The sequence below is a fragment of the Electrophorus electricus genome, chromosome 26, assembly GCF_041902795.1.
Source record: "Electrophorus electricus isolate QZ-2024a chromosome 26, ASM4190279v1, whole genome shotgun sequence".
In the NCBI taxonomy this organism is placed as follows: Eukaryota; Metazoa; Chordata; class Actinopteri; order Gymnotiformes; family Gymnotidae; genus Electrophorus; species Electrophorus electricus.
In genome coordinates this window covers 10932881-10952920 of record NC_137522.1, presented here as the reverse complement: position 1 = coordinate 10952920, position 20040 = coordinate 10932881, and the positions used below count along the sequence as shown (strand labels likewise).

The window sequence follows — 20040 nt, the reverse complement described above, 5'->3', positions numbered from 1 at the left end:
ATCAGCTCGTATGTGGGTGACAAGCACACTTCTTGGGACAGGTTCATAACCCAGATCTGCTTTGCGCTGCACACTGCACCAGATGAAAGCACAGGATAAGCCCTTCAGTGATGTTGTACGGTCGTGAACTTGACACTCCACTCGACCTGATCACACAACCTTCGTCTATTGGTCCAGACGAGCCTGCCGTTCCCTACCCAAAGACTTTAAGACGTCAATCCAGGAGGCACATGAACACGCTCGGGCAACACGTGACAGCAGTCATATTAGGCGGAAACATTATTAAGACCAAAGACATCGTTATGTGTCCTACAATGAGGGTGACTTAGTCAAAGTAAAAACCAACCCCAAATCTGATGCACTCGCAAATTTCACAGTTAAGTTAGCCCCTATATATGCTGGCTCTACCGCATCTTACAAAGGCTATCAGATGTGAATTTCAGATTGTCAAGGGAGGATACGGGTGAGGACGCAGTTGTTTTTCATGTGGTCAATATGCAACCACTCCACACATGGGAGTTAACCACCCCACCTGGAGATAACCAATGTTCATCAGTAGTGCGTGAGCTGTCCGCGGGGACAGAGGACCTATCTGCTGGCATGAATGCAAACAATGTGGACGCTCATGATGACTGGCAAACACCTCAGACTTGTGCTGACCCTGACATTGACTTCGGAGCTCAGGATACTGACAAGGCCAACTGCGACAGGGAACACACAGGAACACACTACTCACTAAGGCCTAGTCACATACCTAGGATCACCACCAGTTGGTCGGAAACAAAATGGACTATCACTCTCAAAGACTAGGCTTCTGAGTGGGTTACTTTCATAGACTGCTGGGATTTGTTGCATGCCACTGCACTACTGTGATTGGTTATTTGGGTGCTGTTGGAGCCTTGTTCAAAGGGGAAAAAAAGTGTTTGGTTATTTGGGTCCTGTTGGGACCTTGTTAAAAAAAAGTATTCTGTACTGCTTGGTGTGTTATACTACGTGACTGTATTTTGTTTTCATCAGGGAATATGCTATACTGTCATGTATGCCTGGCATTTGCATGTTACTCTGTATGCCATCACGGTATGTGGTAATAACTTCTGTTTCTTGAGTTACGGCACATAGGAAATCAGTAATTCCAGAGATTTGCTTGACTCATGAATGTATTTTTAAATTTTTTTTTTTTAACTTCTGTATTACTATTTGGTTATCATCAATTAGATGCTAGCTGCAGGAGAAACAAATACCTTCAAAAGACCTTCATATTGGATCAGCATATTGGATACTACATGTAGCCAGGTGATGGATAGGGTGTGGTGGCAGATGTTGGCATTATTAGGTGTGGTGTCCCTTTAAGAGCGGCATACACAAGTGCTGTCTCCATTCTGACATGAACAAGGCAGAATGTATGGTATTGCAATTTGTTATGTAAGTGCCTATGATTTACCTCAGATAAAAAGTAGACATGTATACATATTAAAGGATTGTCTGTTTTCTGTGTTACTAAACACCAGTCGAAGTATATTGTCCTGTTTGTGAGCCTAAATTAGTGGTGTAAAACCATGGTGAAAAAGTTAGTCATGTAGTTCATAGCTGGCTAATTTTCCATGTGGTTAAACAAGATTTTTATGGTTGTACAATGTTGTGTCTGCTAGCCCAATCAACTGAAAAGTGATTTCTGTTGTTGCTGGTGTGACTAGAGGTAAGTTTACAAAAATCCATCAGTAAATATATGTTAGTAATTAAAAGCAACCTTCAGAGGCAAAGCAAAAGGAAGAAAGTTCTCCTGAAAGTCCTCCAAGGGAATGCAGAGGAAAGATGGAGATATTTGTTATTGTTTATACACTTTAACTGTGCGTGTGCTTGGTGACTAGGGGGCTGTGGCAGGCCACATGCCTTCATAGCAAATATACCTTGTGTACAAGTATTAACCCATAAACTGGTGAATTTCCAGGATGGATGCCTGATACAGTGTTTGCGCATCAAAGTGTATAGCCAGTGGGTTTTTTTTTTTCTTTTTCCACGTAGGAATATTCTCTTAGCTTGTGTTTAGTTTTATCAGATTGAGATCTTAGCATTAGGGTCCCTTTTTATCAAGTGTTGTATTAATTGTTTCTAGGTATGTGAAGTATTGGGCAATGGTTAATGTAATATAGTTTTGTGAAAACAATTCATCAAAATGAGGTTTCTGGTATTAGTACAATATCTAGCCGGAGTTACTTTTCATAGTTACAGTTTTTTTAAAACACTTATTATTTTACTTTTTTAATATATTAGAATGATTCTATTAATATTTAATGGAGGTGTTTAATCTTACTTTATGATTTTATAGACTATTTTAGGGCCAGAGTCTGTGAGTATGCAGTGTGTGGGGTTTTGTTTTTGTTGTTTTCTTTGTTCCTTTTTTAGGGAACAACAATGGGGTATGTAATTGTACTTTTATAGGATTTTGTGTGGTTAAAATTTAGAAATTGCTAGACAATAGACAATAGACAATACACAAGAGATATTGTTTTCTTTTTGAATGCTGTATATTTATTTTTTACATAATTATTTACTTTGTTACATTCTGGAGAGTCAGTTTCAGGACTTGAACATTTTTCAATAATGACACAAATATCTAAATTCCTTATACTGCAACATTTCTATCATTTCCAATGGGCAAGGAAATAAGAAGAGGCACATCTTTCCTTGACAGCGTCATCTACAATTAAGGATGAACAACATTAAAAATGTTAAAGTATTAAAATATTGAGTTGTGCAAAGCCATGACAAAAATGTTTCTCACCTTTGGACACTTGAGAATAATGTTCAGGGAGTCCTGATCTGATAGAACCACAGTTAAGGCAATCTCTTTGCCCTTGTTATTGGCTTTCTCAGCAGAAATTCCGACCAAAGGAGCTACCATTAAAATGTAATCTGATGCCCTGATGTAAGAAAATCAAAGAGTAAATCAAGCAATAAGTATGAATCAGTTTGGCAGAGTGCAAAACATTTGTTGTTTTGATCTTGTTGAGTGTACCTCTTGGTGTAGATGGTCAAAATGTTTAGGACTTCTGGGAGTCTATCCCACTTCAGCTTCAAACGGGCAGCAAGTTTTGACTGCTGCAGACCGGTCTCAACTTTGGCACATGCAGAATATTCCTGACAATCTTTACCCCATGCAAGCTTGGCCTAATAAGAAAGAGATATGCTCAATGCAAGTCATATATTTACATTTTTAATATTCTGTGTGTTCTCTTAGAAAGCTGCTACAGAGAGCCAGGCTTACAGCAATTTTATGCTTGCTTGGCAGAACACCATCAGCACAGATCTTCCATTGGTAATTTTTTACAATGGAGGAAAGCACAATCTGTACTCTTGAAGTGGACTTGTCCACGTAAGCAGCAAGCTGATATCCCAGTACACGGTCAGTTCTAACAGCACGAGCAATGATGGCAATGGCAGGTGGAAGAGCATCTCCAAGGAATTTAGCCTAAAAATGTAAAGAGGCACTTTACTTCTTCCAATAGTCCTCTGGATGTTAAGCAAAAAAAATGTATTGTGCTTATCATATTTAAATTCACAACTAAATATTTGCTGTACCTGTCTCTCAAAGCTAGAGCTGCTGGTACCTGACACTCCCTGTAAGGCCAAGTACTGCAATAAAAGTAGAAACCTCATTATTTTTTATTTTTAATGCAGGAAAAGATAATGCATATAAACACACAAAATTAAAATAAAGCTGAAGAGATTTTTTTTGGATCTACCTTATCCTTATGGAATTTCTGGAAGGGTTCATTTATAGAAGTAGCCTAGGAAGAAACAATGAATGACTCATGAGATTGTGTTTGAGGAGGTGCAAAAATAAAAAAGCACTGGAAGGCAACACAGGTCAATACGTTTTGGTGTTTAAAACTATATACATCCTAAAAACAGTGAGTTGCACACCACCCATAACTGCTAACAGATTTATTCTTGTCATATAATGTAATGGGTAATCATGAGTACTACTTAACAATAGCCATACACTAAAGACTTACATCAGATGTCTGAGCACTGGATGAACTACTGGAACTGCTGGAACTGCTGGAACTGCTGGAACTGCTGGAATTGCTGCTAATTGAGGAAGAGGGTCTCAATGAATTGGTCTGGATGTTTTTCATTCCAGCTTTCAGTATGTCCCTCAGCTTCAGCAGGATGGCAGTTTCTTCTGAGTTTTCAGCTTCAACAAGACTGATTCCTTTACTGAGCTTTTCAGCTGCCTCAGGACCAAGTTGTACCTCAAGCTCCAGTCTTTGAAGGGCAGGACCATCAACTAAAGTGTATGTGAGAGTATGTTTCCCGTATTAATAATGGTAATACATTAGAACAACTATTATTCATAGTTTGGCTTCAATAATTACCTCTTGCCACTGAAATACGAGCTGTGTGCTGTCCAACAATATAGTAAATAAGATCGCTGTCAATAAACCCTGCATTGCGAGAGGAAATGTCTAGGCATGCCTTCATGCGAATGTAGGGGACAACATCACACATCGACATTTGAATTAAAGCAGGGATCCAACTGGGCGGAGCATCAGAGGGCACTGGAGGTGCCAGAGATACCACCCTCTGTGCTGGGAGGTCCTCAATGTTCCTGGCCACAGCCACAGTCTCAAACCTGTTGGCGCAGAATGCAGCGAAAAATCAAGGCTCACGATATGCAACATCTTTAGGTTCGTAATATCAGTTTTGGCCTTTTTATTAAATGTTTTACATTTTCTTAGAAATAAAGGCATCTTTCAATTACCTAATGGTTGCAACATGATCAGGAACTGCAACAGGCAAAACCTCCACCTTAAAATTGCGTTTCGGAAGGTCAGCTCTTACAATCAGTTTTCCTGGCACAGTTATATGGAGCTTTCCTTTGGCCATTGCAGCAGCCTGAATGACGGCAGTGTTCACTCCAATTAGAGTAAATGTCTGCATTGCAACACTGAAAGACAAACAACAGGAACATGTTTATGCAGTTTCACTGGCTTGTTTTCTGATTCAGTCATTTGAAAGGTGTCTGTGGTAGTCTACCTTGGTCTGGTTTCAGCACGCAACTGAAGATTAGTCTTCAATAACTGATCAAGAGTGATGGTCTCTTCATGTAGAGGAGGTGTGATGGTTGTATGAACTAAAAGGATCAAGGTAATAACTTGGTCAAACATTTCTAAAATTCACATTTTTAAAGCTGGGATGTTACATTGAGGTGAAAACCTACTATTGATAGATGCAACAGCAACAGCAGCAGCGTAATGACTGAGCTCCATCGGCAGACCAACAGCAGTGGGGAGGATGCGACGCACCTCAGCTGGCAGCAGAGACTTGGAATATTGGCGATCAATCCCAGTCTGCATTGCACTAACAATATCCTTCACAATTTCTTGTGCACGTGGCCCTGTAGCAACCTCCAAATAGTGAATGATTATAAGATTAGATTTTACATGTAATAATTTATTCATTTCTTTATATTTCATTAATAAAGGCAATCAAAAACTTTTGTAACAAAGAAGTTTCTTAATTAAATACCTGTGCTGCTTGTTCAATGACACTTTCAATTAAGGCTTTGTCAATTTTGGCAAAAGCGATTTCCTGTCCAAACAGTTTCATGTACATGGAGGCCAATGGCAGATTTGTTGGCAACAAGCTCTTCCAGTTCTTCAGTTTGTAAGGAATAAAAGAGGAAGTATAAATATTTGATAAATTAGATCAAGATGAAACTATTAAAATAAAGTGAATTCAGTGTTAATGGTAGCTTCTTGCCTTCATGATTCGCTTTATCTTGGTCATCCAATCAACATTCTCGTCACCAGCTTGAATTTTCATTAGCACTTGCTGGAGTCCCTCAGTTCTCACACCAACCTGGTTCAAATAACAAATGGCAATCCCAGTTGTAGAAACAAACTGCCTGATTTACATGAGTTCACTGACATCCTCAAACAGGGCACCTCCTACCTCAAGAACATCAGATGCAGCTCCAGCCAGGTAGGCACGTGCTTTTGCCACAATGGCTCTAGGCAAGATGTGGGCACCATCATTGATGATGAAAGCACTACCAGCAGCACCAACCAGAAAAGGAGCTTTGAATGCAACAAAAAATGTATTGTTCAGTAATAAAACCATTTACATTTTTTTGAGTGAGATGTACAATTTCTTTTAGTAAAATAGCAAAGCTCTTTAACACTTACACAAATAAAGGTCATAGCGGAAGGCTCTGCTGAAACGGAAGCTCAGTCTATTGAGTTTGGGATTCAAGATTCTGATGGCAACATTAGCTGCTGCAGCCCTGTAAGATTCAAAGTAGTCACTTCTGGGTTGCGGTTTGCAGCTCAACAGTATAACTAAGTAATATTTTGAAAAGTAAGACATTCTTACACATTGATGAAATCGGGGGCCATGCTTCTGGTCAGAGACTTGATGTGAGAGTATGTAAAGCTGGTCACTTGCATGCTGGGCTCCTTCTCCAAAGCACCAGCAAGAGTGGACATAAGAGCCACTGAAGGCTTGGTCTCAAAGAGCAAAATGCAGGCAACCATGCGCAGTTCAGGATGAAGAGTTTTATCCATAAAGAGTTGCAGTGCCACTGACTGAACCTATAAAAGAGCAAAAGATTTAGTTCCATGATCAAAATGAGCTAAAATGCATTTTGTGTTCTATCATCATGTGATGGATACCATGTTTGGTTCTCTCTTGGCAATTCTCCTAAGGGCCAAGACGGCATCAACTTGGACTCTCATGGGAACATTTGCAGCTGCGGTTCCAAATCCAGGGAGGAGTTTCATGATGGGTTTAAGGCTAGAAGGGTGGCCTGCATTGCCAAGAACCTTCAGTGCCAGGGTGATTTCACGAATATCAGCTCTGGAAATAGCCCCAGCAACAATGTCATGGATAGGCTGAGGAAAACATTTGAGAGATGAAATGTATTAGCTTTGAGTCCACATTCATTACAATTAAGGAGCACTGAAATTCATCATACTTAACAGTATAAATCTTTCTTCTCTTAATCTCTGAGCAACTTTATAAATTAGACATAGTTATATTTGATATATATGCCTATTAAGAAAAGTAGTTGAATCTAGATATGATGATTTATAGACATAATGGAAAGATCAGAGGTTTTACCTTCATAAGATCAGCAGGACAGGAAGGAACTCCAGCACAGTATCTGGCTATCATGGAACCATAGCCCAGCATGACCATCTCACGCAGCAATGGAATTGACTTGAGTTTTGGGTTCAATGCCTGGCGCTATTAAACAGAGTGGAAGGTTATAAGGTTTTATAAGATCTCTAAGTGTCTGCTGAACTACATTTACTATAACGCTAAAAATAGCTACTCACAGCAGTCATACGGATAGTGTCGGGATTAGCAGTGACCATGTGCAAAGTGACCGGAAGGGCTTGGATGAGTTCTGGCTTGGTAAGCTCATCATCTTGGAACTTCTCATTGATGAACTTCAAAGCCACTGGTGTACCCATAAAAGCCAGCGCATCCAGAATCCATCGTCTACCAGAAGAAGGATTTTAGAAAAGGCCAAATCACGCTGCACTTTTATTTCATTAAAGTATTCCTAAGAATTTTACCTGCGAGCAGGTTTGGCCTTGTACTGAGCCCAAATGGCTTCAATATTCTCCAAGGTTGCAAAACGCATGAGCTGCACAAGCTGAACATACTTCAGAGGAGCATCCTCATGGACCTTAGCTACATTGTGTTCAACCAGATGCTGCAATACCTCCACAATCTGAAATAGAGAAAAGGAAATGCCTCAACGTTTGATAGAAAAACAATGACACTTGTAAGAGAACAAGTTGTTTCTTTCAGATGAATATATGAAAACATCTTATACATGTAGGTTAATGTACATGAACAATGATACCTGGGCCTGTGCATTGCTGATCTTCAGAAGCTGAATGGGGGTTTGAAGAATCTCAGAGCCAAACTCATAACGTAGGGATCCACGGGCTGAGTACTGATCATTGCTAGGAGCAGTGGGCTTGTTCTGCACCTCCAGCAACCTCAAAGTTTGGCTGTTGTGAGAAATAACCTTTCAGATTTTTTTCATACCATGAAATTTCCTGAAGGTTGTGACAGGATATGAAACATGAACAGATAGATCATACTTGGCTCTCATTTGGGCTGCTCCATTGAATGTATTGAATGCTGAGAATTCATGGACCTCTTCAACTGTAGCCTCAGAGACCAGAGCATGATCATCAATGGGCTTCATGATGTACTTGTAGGTTGCAGTTCCAGTTAGACTCTTAAGTCTCTGTGGTGAGAACAGAATGACTTCTAGAAGGTGTACATTTTACATGTGCTAAATCACACTTTTAAATGCGACTTTTGAACTCATTGATAAAGTATGAGCTCACCTGTTGGCATTCAACACACTTCTCAGTATAAGCCAAACCGATGTCTTTGATGACCCTTTCATGGCAATCGGTCAAATCTTTGGACTTTGTCACGGCAATTTGTTGGGGTTTGAATTGTTCCCTGATCGTATAATGGGTTTTGCAGACACCCTGAGTTCCATCCTTAGAAAATGAAATGTTTTGAGCTAAGGTGATAAATCAGAATATGACAGAACCATCAACTGATATTAAAATACATTTATTCTCTTACCTCATGCAGCTCATAGACATTCTGGGTCTGCTTCAGGTTGAGCTGAAAGATGTTGAGGATGCCTCTGTGCAGGTTCAGAACAGTAGAGGAAACTCTAGCAGGGGCAAATACTTTACCAACCACACCATTAGAGTATTCGAATTTGATGGGAGTCACAAGCTGAGTCTTCAATGCTGAGGTAAGTTTAGTGGCAGGAATGAAAGAATCCTGGGGCCAGACACCAGCATACTCAAAGAGTTGGGGTTCCAAGAGCTGAGTGCAAAATGATCACAAACCTTGGTTAGAGTTTCTTAAACGCACAAATTAGCCATATGTGTCTTGATTACATAGCAACAGTTCATATTTCATGCAATGACAAATCATTTTACCTTCAGGAGGAAGGTATTCTGAGACGTAGAACTGATGAGAACTTTGCTGCTGATTTTTACACCAGCCTTGGCCAGACCCTCCTGAGGCAGACCGCCCAAGACCCGACCGTCATACTTGTACACAAAGGTCTTACCGGGAGCAAACTCTGGAACTTATGAAAGACATTACAACTTTGAAATACCCTAAATACATAATGAATTCAACATTTATGAGTGTGTCTAAGGTATAATTAGCTCTTCTTAAAAATAACTTACCGAGGTTAATCTGCTGACTTGCTAAATGAAATAAGAAAAGAACAGGTAAATAGCCATTTTACAAAAATGTTCAAGGCATTAATTCAATTCATTCCATGTTTTTGAGGAAATTAAACCATTATCTGATAATAACTTACCCACAAGGGCCAGAGTCAAGGCAAGAACAACAGCTCTCATGGCTGGTTATCCAGTGATGAAGCCTAAAAGATGGTACCTTTTTATACTAGTAGTTGTGATGACTAAACAGTGAGTTTAAAATTAATTATTAGCTCATAAATTCAAATTGTGATGGCAAAGATTCATTCTTGTTTAACTTCCACAAAATTTGTCTTAAACAAATCAGTCATTTTAAGGTCAGGTTCCCCTGGCCTCAGGACATGTTAAGAGCAATGACCACATGTAAAGTAAATTTTAAAGTTTTATTTTGTTGTTTCATATAACTTTAATCAATATTTAAAAAATATATTTTAGTGATCTCATGAATAAAGTATTAAATATCTCTTACAAGATGAAAGAATAAATGAAGCCCTAAAATAAATAAACAAATAAATAAATGCATTTCATCTGATACATATTTGGTGAGTTTAAAAATCAAAAACTGCTTTTTTGATTGAGTTGCTTTACTCCTTTTTTGTTGTTGTTGTCAGGTATTACCCTGGTAACAACTGTCCAAACAAACATTTCTAAGATGTGCTAACTATATATGTGAAATTTTACTGCTAGAAAAGCTGGTTATGTCATGAAGCTGGATGAGACAATGGCAACATTGTTAAAAGCTGTAATCAATATTAAACAGATTTCATTTAACGCATTTGGTCAATGCACAACTTATTATTTGCTACTTTACAGTTTTGGATTTCAACATTATTTTTAAAATGAGGAAGAAAATTTTAAAAGTGTGTTGGTATGCCAAAGCTTATGCAAGAAATCTGGATAACCTGTCCATGTCAAATACATGCAGTACTTCAATAAGAGCAATGGAGACTGACACATGCCACTGAATACAAAAATGCTGCAGACATTTTCCTTATGAACGCAACCACATTGCCATAGTGGCAGCAGTGTCATCGAGATCTGGTTGCATATTTACATTTACTTGTAACAGAAAGAGACCATCTCTTAATTGTTTTATGTAAATTACAACATGGATTGATGTTGTATCTTATTTCAGACCTCATTTTTATTCATTCTACCTCTAAGCATCTCAGTTTTTCATATAATTTGCTTTTGAATATTATTCCTTAACAACTAAAGTCTTAAATAAATAGGGGACTATTTATTTAATAATTTATTTAATAATTTATTTATTTGCTTCTAGTGCCATGACTTTGGAACAGTCTACTGATTTCTATCAGATCCAGTCCATTTCATAACTATTTTTGTGACGTCACGAGGAGAGGCAGGATGTGGGGACGAGGCACGATGAAACAGATGTTTTATTTGACATATAACACTAAGACATAGCATTCATTACTTACACACTACTTGGGTCAAACACTGACAAACACTAAAATCAAAGTCCAAAGAACAGAGCAGTGATGAGTTCAGGGTCAGTCTATCCCAGGTCATGCAATAAACCCAGTTATCTCTTCACAATGCATCTAATAACAGGTATTTTACAACTTGATTTAGAGTGAAAAAAGGATTCAAATTTATCAATACATTATTTTTTCATTGTATGTAATTAAAATTTAACACTACTTTTACTTATCTCACATATGCTGTATGCATAAGAGCAATTGTTCCTTATGCAGGAAGACAACAAAACATTATTTTGAGTCCCTCTGGACAACAGCATCTGCTAAATCATGTAAATGTAAATGTGCAACCAGATATCGATGACACTGCTGCCACTATGGCAATGTGGTTGCGTTCATAAGGAAAATAAATGTCTGCGGCATTTTTTTGTTCAGTAACATGTATCAGTCTGCATTGGTCTTATTCAAGTACTGCATTTATTTGACATGTAGAGAAGTTAACGAGGATTCCATGCATAATTACATTTATATGTATTTGCTGATATTATTAACAGCAATGTAGACAGGTGAAATATTCTCACCTGCTTTGCATAGTATATCCTTAACATATAAACTAATAGTAAAGATTTTGGGCATACTAATGCACTTTTTTAAGTTTCTTTATCTTTTTAAAAATAATGTTGAGATCGGAAAACTGTAAAGTAACAAATATGAAGTTCTGCATTCACCAATTGTGTTAAATGAAATCTGTTTAATATTGATTACAACTTTTAACAATTTTGTCATTGTCTCTTCCAGGCTCTTGATATAATCACCTGGAAGGCTTTTCTAAGAGTAAAATGTTGCACATATTCTTAGAACTTCTTATAAATGTTTGTTTGGACATTCGTTACCAGAGTAATGCATGACAACTCACCCAAAAAAAAAGCATATCTTTTCCAAAGACATGGATCAAATGAAATGCATTTATTTATTTGTTTACTTATTTTAGTGTCTCATTTATTTTTTTACAACTTGTGAGAGATATTTAATACTTTATTCATGAGATCACTAAAATATATTTTTAAAATATTGATTAAAGTTATATGAAACAACAAAATAAACCTTTAATATTTACTTTACATGTGGTCATTGCTCTTAACATGTCCTGAGGCCAGGGGAACCTGACCTTAAAATGATTGATTTGTTTAAGACAAATTTTGTGGAAGTTAAACAAGAATGAATCTTTGCCATCACAATTTGGATTTATGAGTTAATAATTAATTTTAAACTTACTGTTTAGTCAACACAACTACTAGTATAAAAAGGTACCCTCTTTTAGGCTTCATCACTGGATAACCAGCCATGAGAGCTGTTGTTCTTGCCTTGACTCTGGCCCTTGTGGGTAAGTTATTATCAGATAATGGTTTAATTTCCTCAAAAACATGGAATGAATTGAATTAATGCTTTGAACATTTTTATAAAATGGCTATTTACCTGTTCTTTTCTTACTTCATTTAGCAAGTCAGCAGATTAACCTCGGTAAGTTATTTTTAAGAAGAGCTAATTATACCCTAGACACACTCATAAATGTTGAATTCATTATGTATTTAAGGTATTTCAAAGTTATAACGTGTTTCAAAATTTCCAGAGTTTGCTCCCGGTAAGACCTTTGTGTACAAGTATGACGGTCGGGTCTTGGGCGGTCTGCCTCAGGAGGGTCTGGCCAAGGCTGGTGTAAAAATCAGCAGCAAAGTTCTCATCAGTTCTACGTCTCAGAATACCTTCCTCCTGAAGGTAAAATGATTTGTCATTGCATGAAATATGAACTGTTGCTATGTAATCAAGACACATATGGCTAATTTGTGCGTTTAAGAAACTCTAACCAAGGTTTGTGATCATTTTGCACTCAGCTCTTGGAACCCCAACTCTTTGAGTACGCTGGTGTCTGGCCCCAGGATTCTTTCATTCCTGCCACTAAACTTACCTCAGCATTGAAGACTCAGCTTGTGACTCCCATCAAATTCGAATACTCTAATGGTGTGGTTGGTAAAGTATTTGCCCCTGCTAGAGTTTCCTCTACTGTTCTGAACCTGCACAGAGGCATCCTCAACATCTTTCAGCTCAACCTGAAACAGACCCAGAATGTCTATGAGCTGCATGAGGTAAGAGAATAAATGTATTTTAATATCAGTTGATGGTTCTGTCATATTCTGATTTATCACCTTAGCTCAAAACATTTCATTTTCTAAGGATGGAACTCAGGGTGTCTGCAAAACCCATTATACGATCAGGGAACAATTCAAACCCCAACAAATTGCCGTGACAAAGTCCAAAGATTTGACCGATTGCCATGAAAGGGTCATCAAAGACATCGGTTTGGCTTATACTGAGAAGTGTGTTGAATGCCAACAGGTGAGCTCATACTTTATCAATGAGTTCAAAAGTCGCATTTAAAAGTGTGATTTAGCACATGTAAAATGTACACCTTCTAGAAGTCATTCTGTTCTCACCACAGAGACTTAAGAGTCTAACTGGAACTGCAACCTACAAGTACATCATGAAGCCCATTGATGATCATGCTCTGGTCTCTGAGGCTACAGTTGAAGAGGTCCATGAATTCTCAGCATTCAATACATTCAATGGAGCAGCCCAAATGAGAGCCAAGTATGATCTATCTGTTCATGTTTCATATCCTGTCACAACCTTCAGGAAATTTCATGGTATGAAAAAAATCTGAAAGGTTATTTCTCACAACAGCCAAACTTTGAGGTTGCTGGAGGTGCAGAACAAGCCCACTGCTCCTAGCAATGATCAGTACTCAGCCCGTGGATCCCTACGTTATGAGTTTGGCTCTGAGATTCTTCAAACCCCCATTCAGCTTCTGAAGATCAGCAATGCACAGGCCCAGGTATCATTGTTCATGTACATTAACCTACATGTATAAGATGTTTTCATATATTCATCTGAAAGAAACAACTTGTTCTCTTACAAGTGTCATTGTTTTTCTATCAAACGTTGAGGCATTTCCTTTTCTCTATTTCAGATTGTGGAGGTATTGCAGCATCTGGTTGAACACAATGTAGCTAAGGTCCATGAGGATGCTCCTCTGAAGTATGTTCAGCTTGTGCAGCTCATGCGTTTTGCAACCTTGGAGAATATTGAAGCCATTTGGGCTCAGTACAAGGCCAAACCTGCTCGCAGGTAAAATTCTTAGGAATACTTTAATGAAATAAAAGTGCAGCGTGATTTGGCCTTTTCTAAAATCCTTCTTCTGGTAGACGATGGATTCTGGATGCGCTGGCTTTTATGGGTACACCAGTGGCTTTGAAGTTCATCAATGAGAAGTTCCAAGATGATGAGCTTACCAAGCCAGAACTCATCCAAGCCCTTCCGGTCACTTTGCACATGGTCACTGCTAATCCCGACACTATCCGTATGACTGCTGTGAGTAGCTATTTTTAGCGTTATAGTAAATGTAGTTCAGCAGACACTTAGAGATCTTATAAAACCTTATAACCTTCCACTCTGTTTAATAGCGCCAGGCATTGAACCCAAAACTCAAGTCAATTCCATTGCTGCGTGAGATGGTCATGCTGGGCTATGGTTCCATGATAGCCAGATACTGTGCTGGAGTTCCTTCCTGTCCTGCTGATCTTATGAAGGTAAAACCTCTGATCTTTCCATTATGTCTATAAATCATCATATCTAGATTCAACTACTTTTCTTAATAGGCATATATATCAAATATAACTATGTCTAATTTATAAAGTTGCTCAGAGATTAAGAGAAGAAAGATTTATACTGTTAAGTATGATGAATTTCAGTGCTCCTTAATTGTAATGAATGTGGACTCAAAGCTAATACATTTCATCTCTCAAATGTTTTCCTCAGCCTATCCATGACATTGTTGCTGGGGCTATTTCCAGAGCTGATATTCGTGAAATCACCCTGGCACTGAAGGTTCTTGGCAATGCAGGCCACCCTTCTAGCCTTAAACCCATCATGAAACTCCTCCCTGGATTTGGAACCGCAGCTGCAAATGTTCCCATGAGAGTCCAAGTTGATGCCGTCTTGGCCCTTAGGAGAATTGCCAAGAGAGAACCAAACATGGTATCCATCACATGATGATAGAACACAAAATGCATTTTAGCTCATTTTGATCATGGAACTAAATCTTTTGCTCTTTTATAGGTTCAGTCAGTGGCACTGCAACTCTTTATGGATAAAACTCTTCATCCTGAACTGCGCATGGTTGCCTGCATTTTGCTCTTTGAGACCAAGCCTTCAGTGGCTCTTATGTCCACTCTTGCTGGTGCTTTGGAGAAGGAGCCCAGCATGCAAGTGACCAGCTTTACATACTCTCACATCAAGTCTCTGACCAGAAGCATGGCCCCCGATTTCATCAATGTGTAAGAATGTCTTACTTTTCAAAAATATTACTTAGTTATACTGTTGAGCTGCAAACCGCAACCCAGAAGTGACTACTTTGAATCTTACAGGGCTGCAGCAGCTAATGTTGCCATCAGAATCTTGAATCCCAAACTCAATAGACTGAGCTTCCGTTTCAGCAGAGCCTTCCGCTATGACCTTTATTTGTGTAAGTGTTAAAGAGCTTTGCTATTTTACTAAAAGAAATTGTACATCTCACTCAAAAAAATGTAAATGGTTTTATTACTGAACAATACATTTTTTGTTGCATTCAAAGCTCCTTTTCTGGTTGGTGCTGCTGGTAGTGCTTTCATCATCAATGATGGTGCCCACATCTTGCCTAGAGCCATTGTGGCAAAAGCACGTGCCTACCTGGCTGGAGCTGCATCTGATGTTCTTGAGGTAGGAGGTGCCCTGTTTGAGGATGTCAGTGAACTCATGTAAATCAGGCAGTTTGTTTCTACAACTGGGATTGCCATTTGTTATTTGAACCAGGTTGGTGTGAGAACTGAGGGACTCCAGCAAGTGCTAATGAAAATTCAAGCTGGTGACGAGAATGTTGATTGGATGACCAAGATAAAGCGAATCATGAAGGCAAGAAGCTACCATTAACACTGAATTCACTTTATTTTAATAGTTTCATCTTGATCTAATTTATCAAATATTTATACTTCCTCTTTTATTCCTTACAAACTGAAGAACTGGAAGAGCTTGTTGCCAACAAATCTGCCATTGGCCTCCATGTACATGAAACTGTTTGGACAGGAAATCGCTTTTGCCAAAATTGACAAAGCCTTAATTGAAAGTGTCATTGAACAAGCAGCACAGGTATTTAATTAAGAAACTTCTTTGTTACAAAAGTTTTTGATTGCCTTTATTAATGAAATATAAAGAAATGAATAAATTATTACATGTAAAATCTAATCTTATAATCATTCACTATTTGGAGGTTGCTACAGGGCCACGTGCACAAGAAATTGTGAAGGATATTGTTAGTGCAATGCAGACTGGGATTGATCGCCAATATTCCAAGTCTCTGCTGCCAGCTGAGGTGCGTCGCATCCTCCCCACTGCTGTTGGTCTGCCGATGGAGCTCAGTCATTACGCTGCTGCTGTTGCTGTTGCATCTATCAATAGTAGGTTTTCACCTCAATGTAACATCCCAGCTTTAAAAATGTGAATTTTAGAAATGTTTGACCAAGTTATTACCTTGATCCTTTTAGTTCATACAACCATCACACCTCCTCTACATGAAGAGACCATCACTCTTGATCAGTTATTGAAGACTAATCTTCAGTTGCGTGCTGAAACCAGACCAAGGTAGACTACCACAGACACCTTTCAAATGACTGAATCAGAAAACAAGCCAGTGAAACTGCATAAACATGTTCCTGTTGTTTGTCTTTCAGTGTTGCAATGCAGACATTTACTCTAATTGGAGTGAACACTGCCGTCATTCAGGCTGCTGCAATGGCCAAAGGAAAGCTCCATATAACTGTGCCAGGAAAACTGATTGTAAGAGCTGACCTTCCGAAACGCAATTTTAAGGTGGAGGTTTTGCCTGTTGCAGTTCCTGATCATGTTGCAACCATTAGGTAATTGAAAGATGCCTTTATTTCTAAGAAAATGTAAAACATTTAATAAAAAGGCCAAAACTGATATTACGAACCTAAAGATGTTGCATATCGTGAGCCTTGATTTTTCGTTGCATTCTGCGCCAACAGGTTTGAGACTGTGGCTGTGGCCAGGAACATTGAGGACCTCCCAGCACAGAGGGTGGTATCTCTGGCACCTCCAGTGCCCTCTGATGCTCCGCCCAGTTGGATCCCTGCTTTAATTCAAATGTCGATGTGTGATGTTGTCCCCTACATTCGCATGAAGGCATGTCTAGACATTTCCTCTCGCAATGCAGGGTTTATTGACAGCGATCTTATTTACTATATTGTTGGACAGCACACAGCTCGTATTTCAGTGGCAAGAGGTAATTATTGAGGCCAAACTATGAATAATAGTTGTTCTAATGTATTACCATTATTAATACGGGAAACATACTCTCACATACACTTTAGTTGATGGTCCTGCCCTTCAAAGACTGGAGCTTGAGGTACAACTTGGTCCTGAGGCAGCTGAAAAGCTCAGTAAAGGAATCAGTCTTGTTGAAGCTGAAAACTCAGAAGAAACTGCCATCCTGCTGAAGCTGAGGGACATACTGAAAGCTGGAATGAAAAACATCCAGACCAATTCATTGAGACCCTCTTCCTCAATTAGCAGCAATTCCAGCAGTTCCAGCAGTTCCAGCAGTTCCAGCAGTTCCAGTAGTTCATCCAGTGCTCAGACATCTGATGTAAGTCTTTAGTGTATGGCTATTGTTAAGTAGTACTCATGATTACCCATTACATTATATGACAAGAATAAATCTGTTAGCAGTTATGGGTGGTGTGCAACTCACTGTTTTTAGGATGTATATAGTTTTAAACACCAAAACGTATTGACCTGTGTTGCCTTCCAGTGCTTTTTTATTTTTGCACCTCCTCAAACACAATCTCATGAGTCATTCATTGTTTCTTCCTAGGCTACTTCTATAAATGAACCCTTCCAGAAATTCCATAAGGATAAGGTAGATCCAAAAAAAATCTCTTCAGCTTTATTTTAATTTTGTGTGTTTATATGCATTATCTTTTCCTGCATTAAAAATAAAAAATAATGAGGTTTCTACTTTTATTGCAGTACTTGGCCTTACAGGGAGTGTCAGGTACCAGCAGCTCTAGCTTTGAGAGACAGGTACAGCAAATATTTAGTTGTGAATTTAAATATGATAAGCACAATACATTTTTTTTGCTTAACATCCAGAGGACTATTGGAAGAAGTAAAGTGCCTCTTTACATTTTTAGGCTAAATTCCTTGGAGATGCTCTTCCACCTGCCATTGCCATCATTGCTCGTGCTGTTAGAACTGACCGTGTACTGGGATATCAGCTTGCTGCTTACGTGGACAAGTCCACTTCAAGAGTACAGATTGTGCTTTCCTCCATTGTAAAAAATTACCAATGGAAGATCTGTGCTGATGGTGTTCTGCCAAGCAAGCATAAAATTGCTGTAAGCCTGGCTCTCTGTAGCAGCTTTCTAAGAGAACACACAGAATATTAAAAATGTAACTATATGACTTGCATTGAGCATATCTCTTTCTTATTAGGCCAAGCTTGCATGGGGTAAAGATTGTCAGGAATATTCTGCATGTGCCAAAGTTGAGACCGGTCTGCAGCAGTCAAAACTTGCTGCCCGTTTGAAGCTGAAGTGGGATAGACTCCCAGAAGTCCTAAACATTTTGACCATCTACACCAAGAGGTACACTCAACAAGATCAAAACAACAAATGTTTTGCACTCTGCCAAACTGATTCATACTTATTGCTTGATTTACTCTTTGATTTTCTTACATCAGGGCATCAGATTACATTTTAATGGTAGCTCCTTTGGTCGGAATTTCTGCTGAGAAAGCCAATAACAAGGGCAAAGAGATTGCCTTAACTGTGGTTCTATCAGATCAGGACTCCCTGAACATTATTCTCAAGTGTCCAAAGGTGAGAAACATTTTTGTCATGGCTTTGCACAACTCAATATTTTAATACTTTAACATTTTTAATGTTGTTCATCCTTAATTGTAGATGACGCTGTCAAGGAAAGATGTGCCTCTTCTTATTTCCTTGCCCATTGGAAATGATAGAAATGTTGCAGTATAAGGAATTTAGATATTTGTGCCATTATTGAAAAATGTTTAAGTAAGTCCTGAAAGTAACTCTTCAGAATGTAACAAAGTAAATAATTATGTAAAATAAATATACAGCATTCCAAAAGAAAATATCTCTTGTGCATTTTCTATGTAGTTTTTGTCACAATTTTGCTTTAGAAATATTGTGATGATCGAGACCCCTGATAATACATCTAGGGCTGGGACGCCCCTGTAGATCTCTTATACCAAGACTTCACCTAATTTTGGTTCAATAAGTCAAAAAAAGGAATAGGGTAAAATGCACAAATGAAGCACTAAATACACCATTTATTTTACAATAATACTAAAATATACCTTTTATGGATGCTAAAAAATGTAAGTGCATTAACAATATTATTCCAAATAGCTTTCCAATATTAATAAAACACTAAAGCTGATGCTCAAATAGGCTGTTGATCGAGATCAGCAAGACTGGAGCCTGTTAGTCCCTTACAACCTTTTTATGGTAAGGGAAGTAATGTATGCCTCCACTGTTTCTCTGACTTAGCTACTTTATGCCTACTGGCAACGAGGGCTGCTAGATGTAGTGATGGAGGCTTAAGTACATCAATTCTCCCCCTACAGGTCAGTCACTGCCTATGTACAAGAAACAAAAGAGCATATTGGCCCTGGTGAAACAGCACATGGAGAAATGACAATGAGTACAATAGAGGCTTACATTCAGCCTGCACAACACAGGGAATTCCAATCTAGGGAATGTTTCTTGGTCCTGATACCCATGTGTAGGTTCATGGCCACTTGCCAGGGGTCATTCAAGGAAAAAGTAGGTCTAGTAAACTATTATCTGAAACAGCCCAGAAGAAGGAAGGTAGAATACATATACCACATAAACCTGTTAAAAAAGTGTGTCCTTAGCCTGTCAGTCCTTGTAATTGTCCCAGAGGCCCCTGCCAAGACACTGGTACAACATAGGAAGAAGTTAATCATACCAAAATGGCAGGAAGTGGCTGATTGTGTGGACCAGTTCACCATTGTTTTCTCAACCAGCCTCAGCCACACACTCATTGTCCAGCATGTCATTCATATCCGGCTAGGCATCATTATACGACTGCACCCATACTACATTCCCAAAGCTCATCACCAGGCTATAGAGGAAGAATTTATGAAAATGCTCAAC

General features: G+C 38.7%; 2 protein-coding genes across 2 annotated transcripts; one reads left to right on the top strand and one right to left on the bottom strand.

Annotated features, from left to right (window-relative positions):
- Positions 1-2667: 2667 nt before the first annotated feature.
- LOC118240816 (vitellogenin-like) lies at positions 2668-9425 on the bottom strand. Its single transcript, XM_081708226.1, has 26 exons — positions 9386-9425; positions 9249-9269; positions 8994-9145; positions 8626-8877; positions 8376-8537; positions 8124-8272; positions 7880-8030; positions 7587-7744; positions 7344-7509; positions 7126-7251; positions 6678-6896; positions 6379-6596; positions 6192-6289; positions 5959-6083; positions 5767-5865; positions 5533-5661; positions 5225-5411; positions 5041-5137; positions 4766-4951; positions 4380-4636; positions 4017-4291; positions 3744-3788; positions 3580-3633; positions 3266-3469; positions 3017-3168; positions 2668-2921 (listed from the first exon to the last, which is right to left on the bottom strand). Exons 1-26 carry the CDS (start codon positions 9423-9425, stop codon positions 2738-2740), a joined length of 3906 nt encoding a protein of 1301 aa, XP_081564352.1. The 3' UTR covers positions 2668-2737.
- Positions 9426-12070: 2645 nt separating this feature from the next.
- Positions 12071-18873, top strand: LOC113586101 (vitellogenin-like). The gene is made up of 27 exons (XM_081708118.1): positions 12071-12110; positions 12227-12247; positions 12357-12502; positions 12619-12870; positions 12959-13120; positions 13224-13372; positions 13466-13616; positions 13752-13909; positions 13987-14152; positions 14245-14370; positions 14600-14818; positions 14900-15117; positions 15208-15305; positions 15414-15538; positions 15632-15730; positions 15836-15964; positions 16086-16272; positions 16360-16456; positions 16546-16731; positions 16861-17117; positions 17206-17480; positions 17709-17753; positions 17864-17917; positions 18028-18231; positions 18329-18480; positions 18576-18714; positions 18799-18873. Exons 1-27 carry the CDS (start codon positions 12071-12073, stop codon positions 18871-18873), a joined length of 3930 nt encoding a protein of 1309 aa, XP_081564244.1.
- The last annotated feature ends 1167 nt before the right edge of the window (positions 18874-20040 follow it).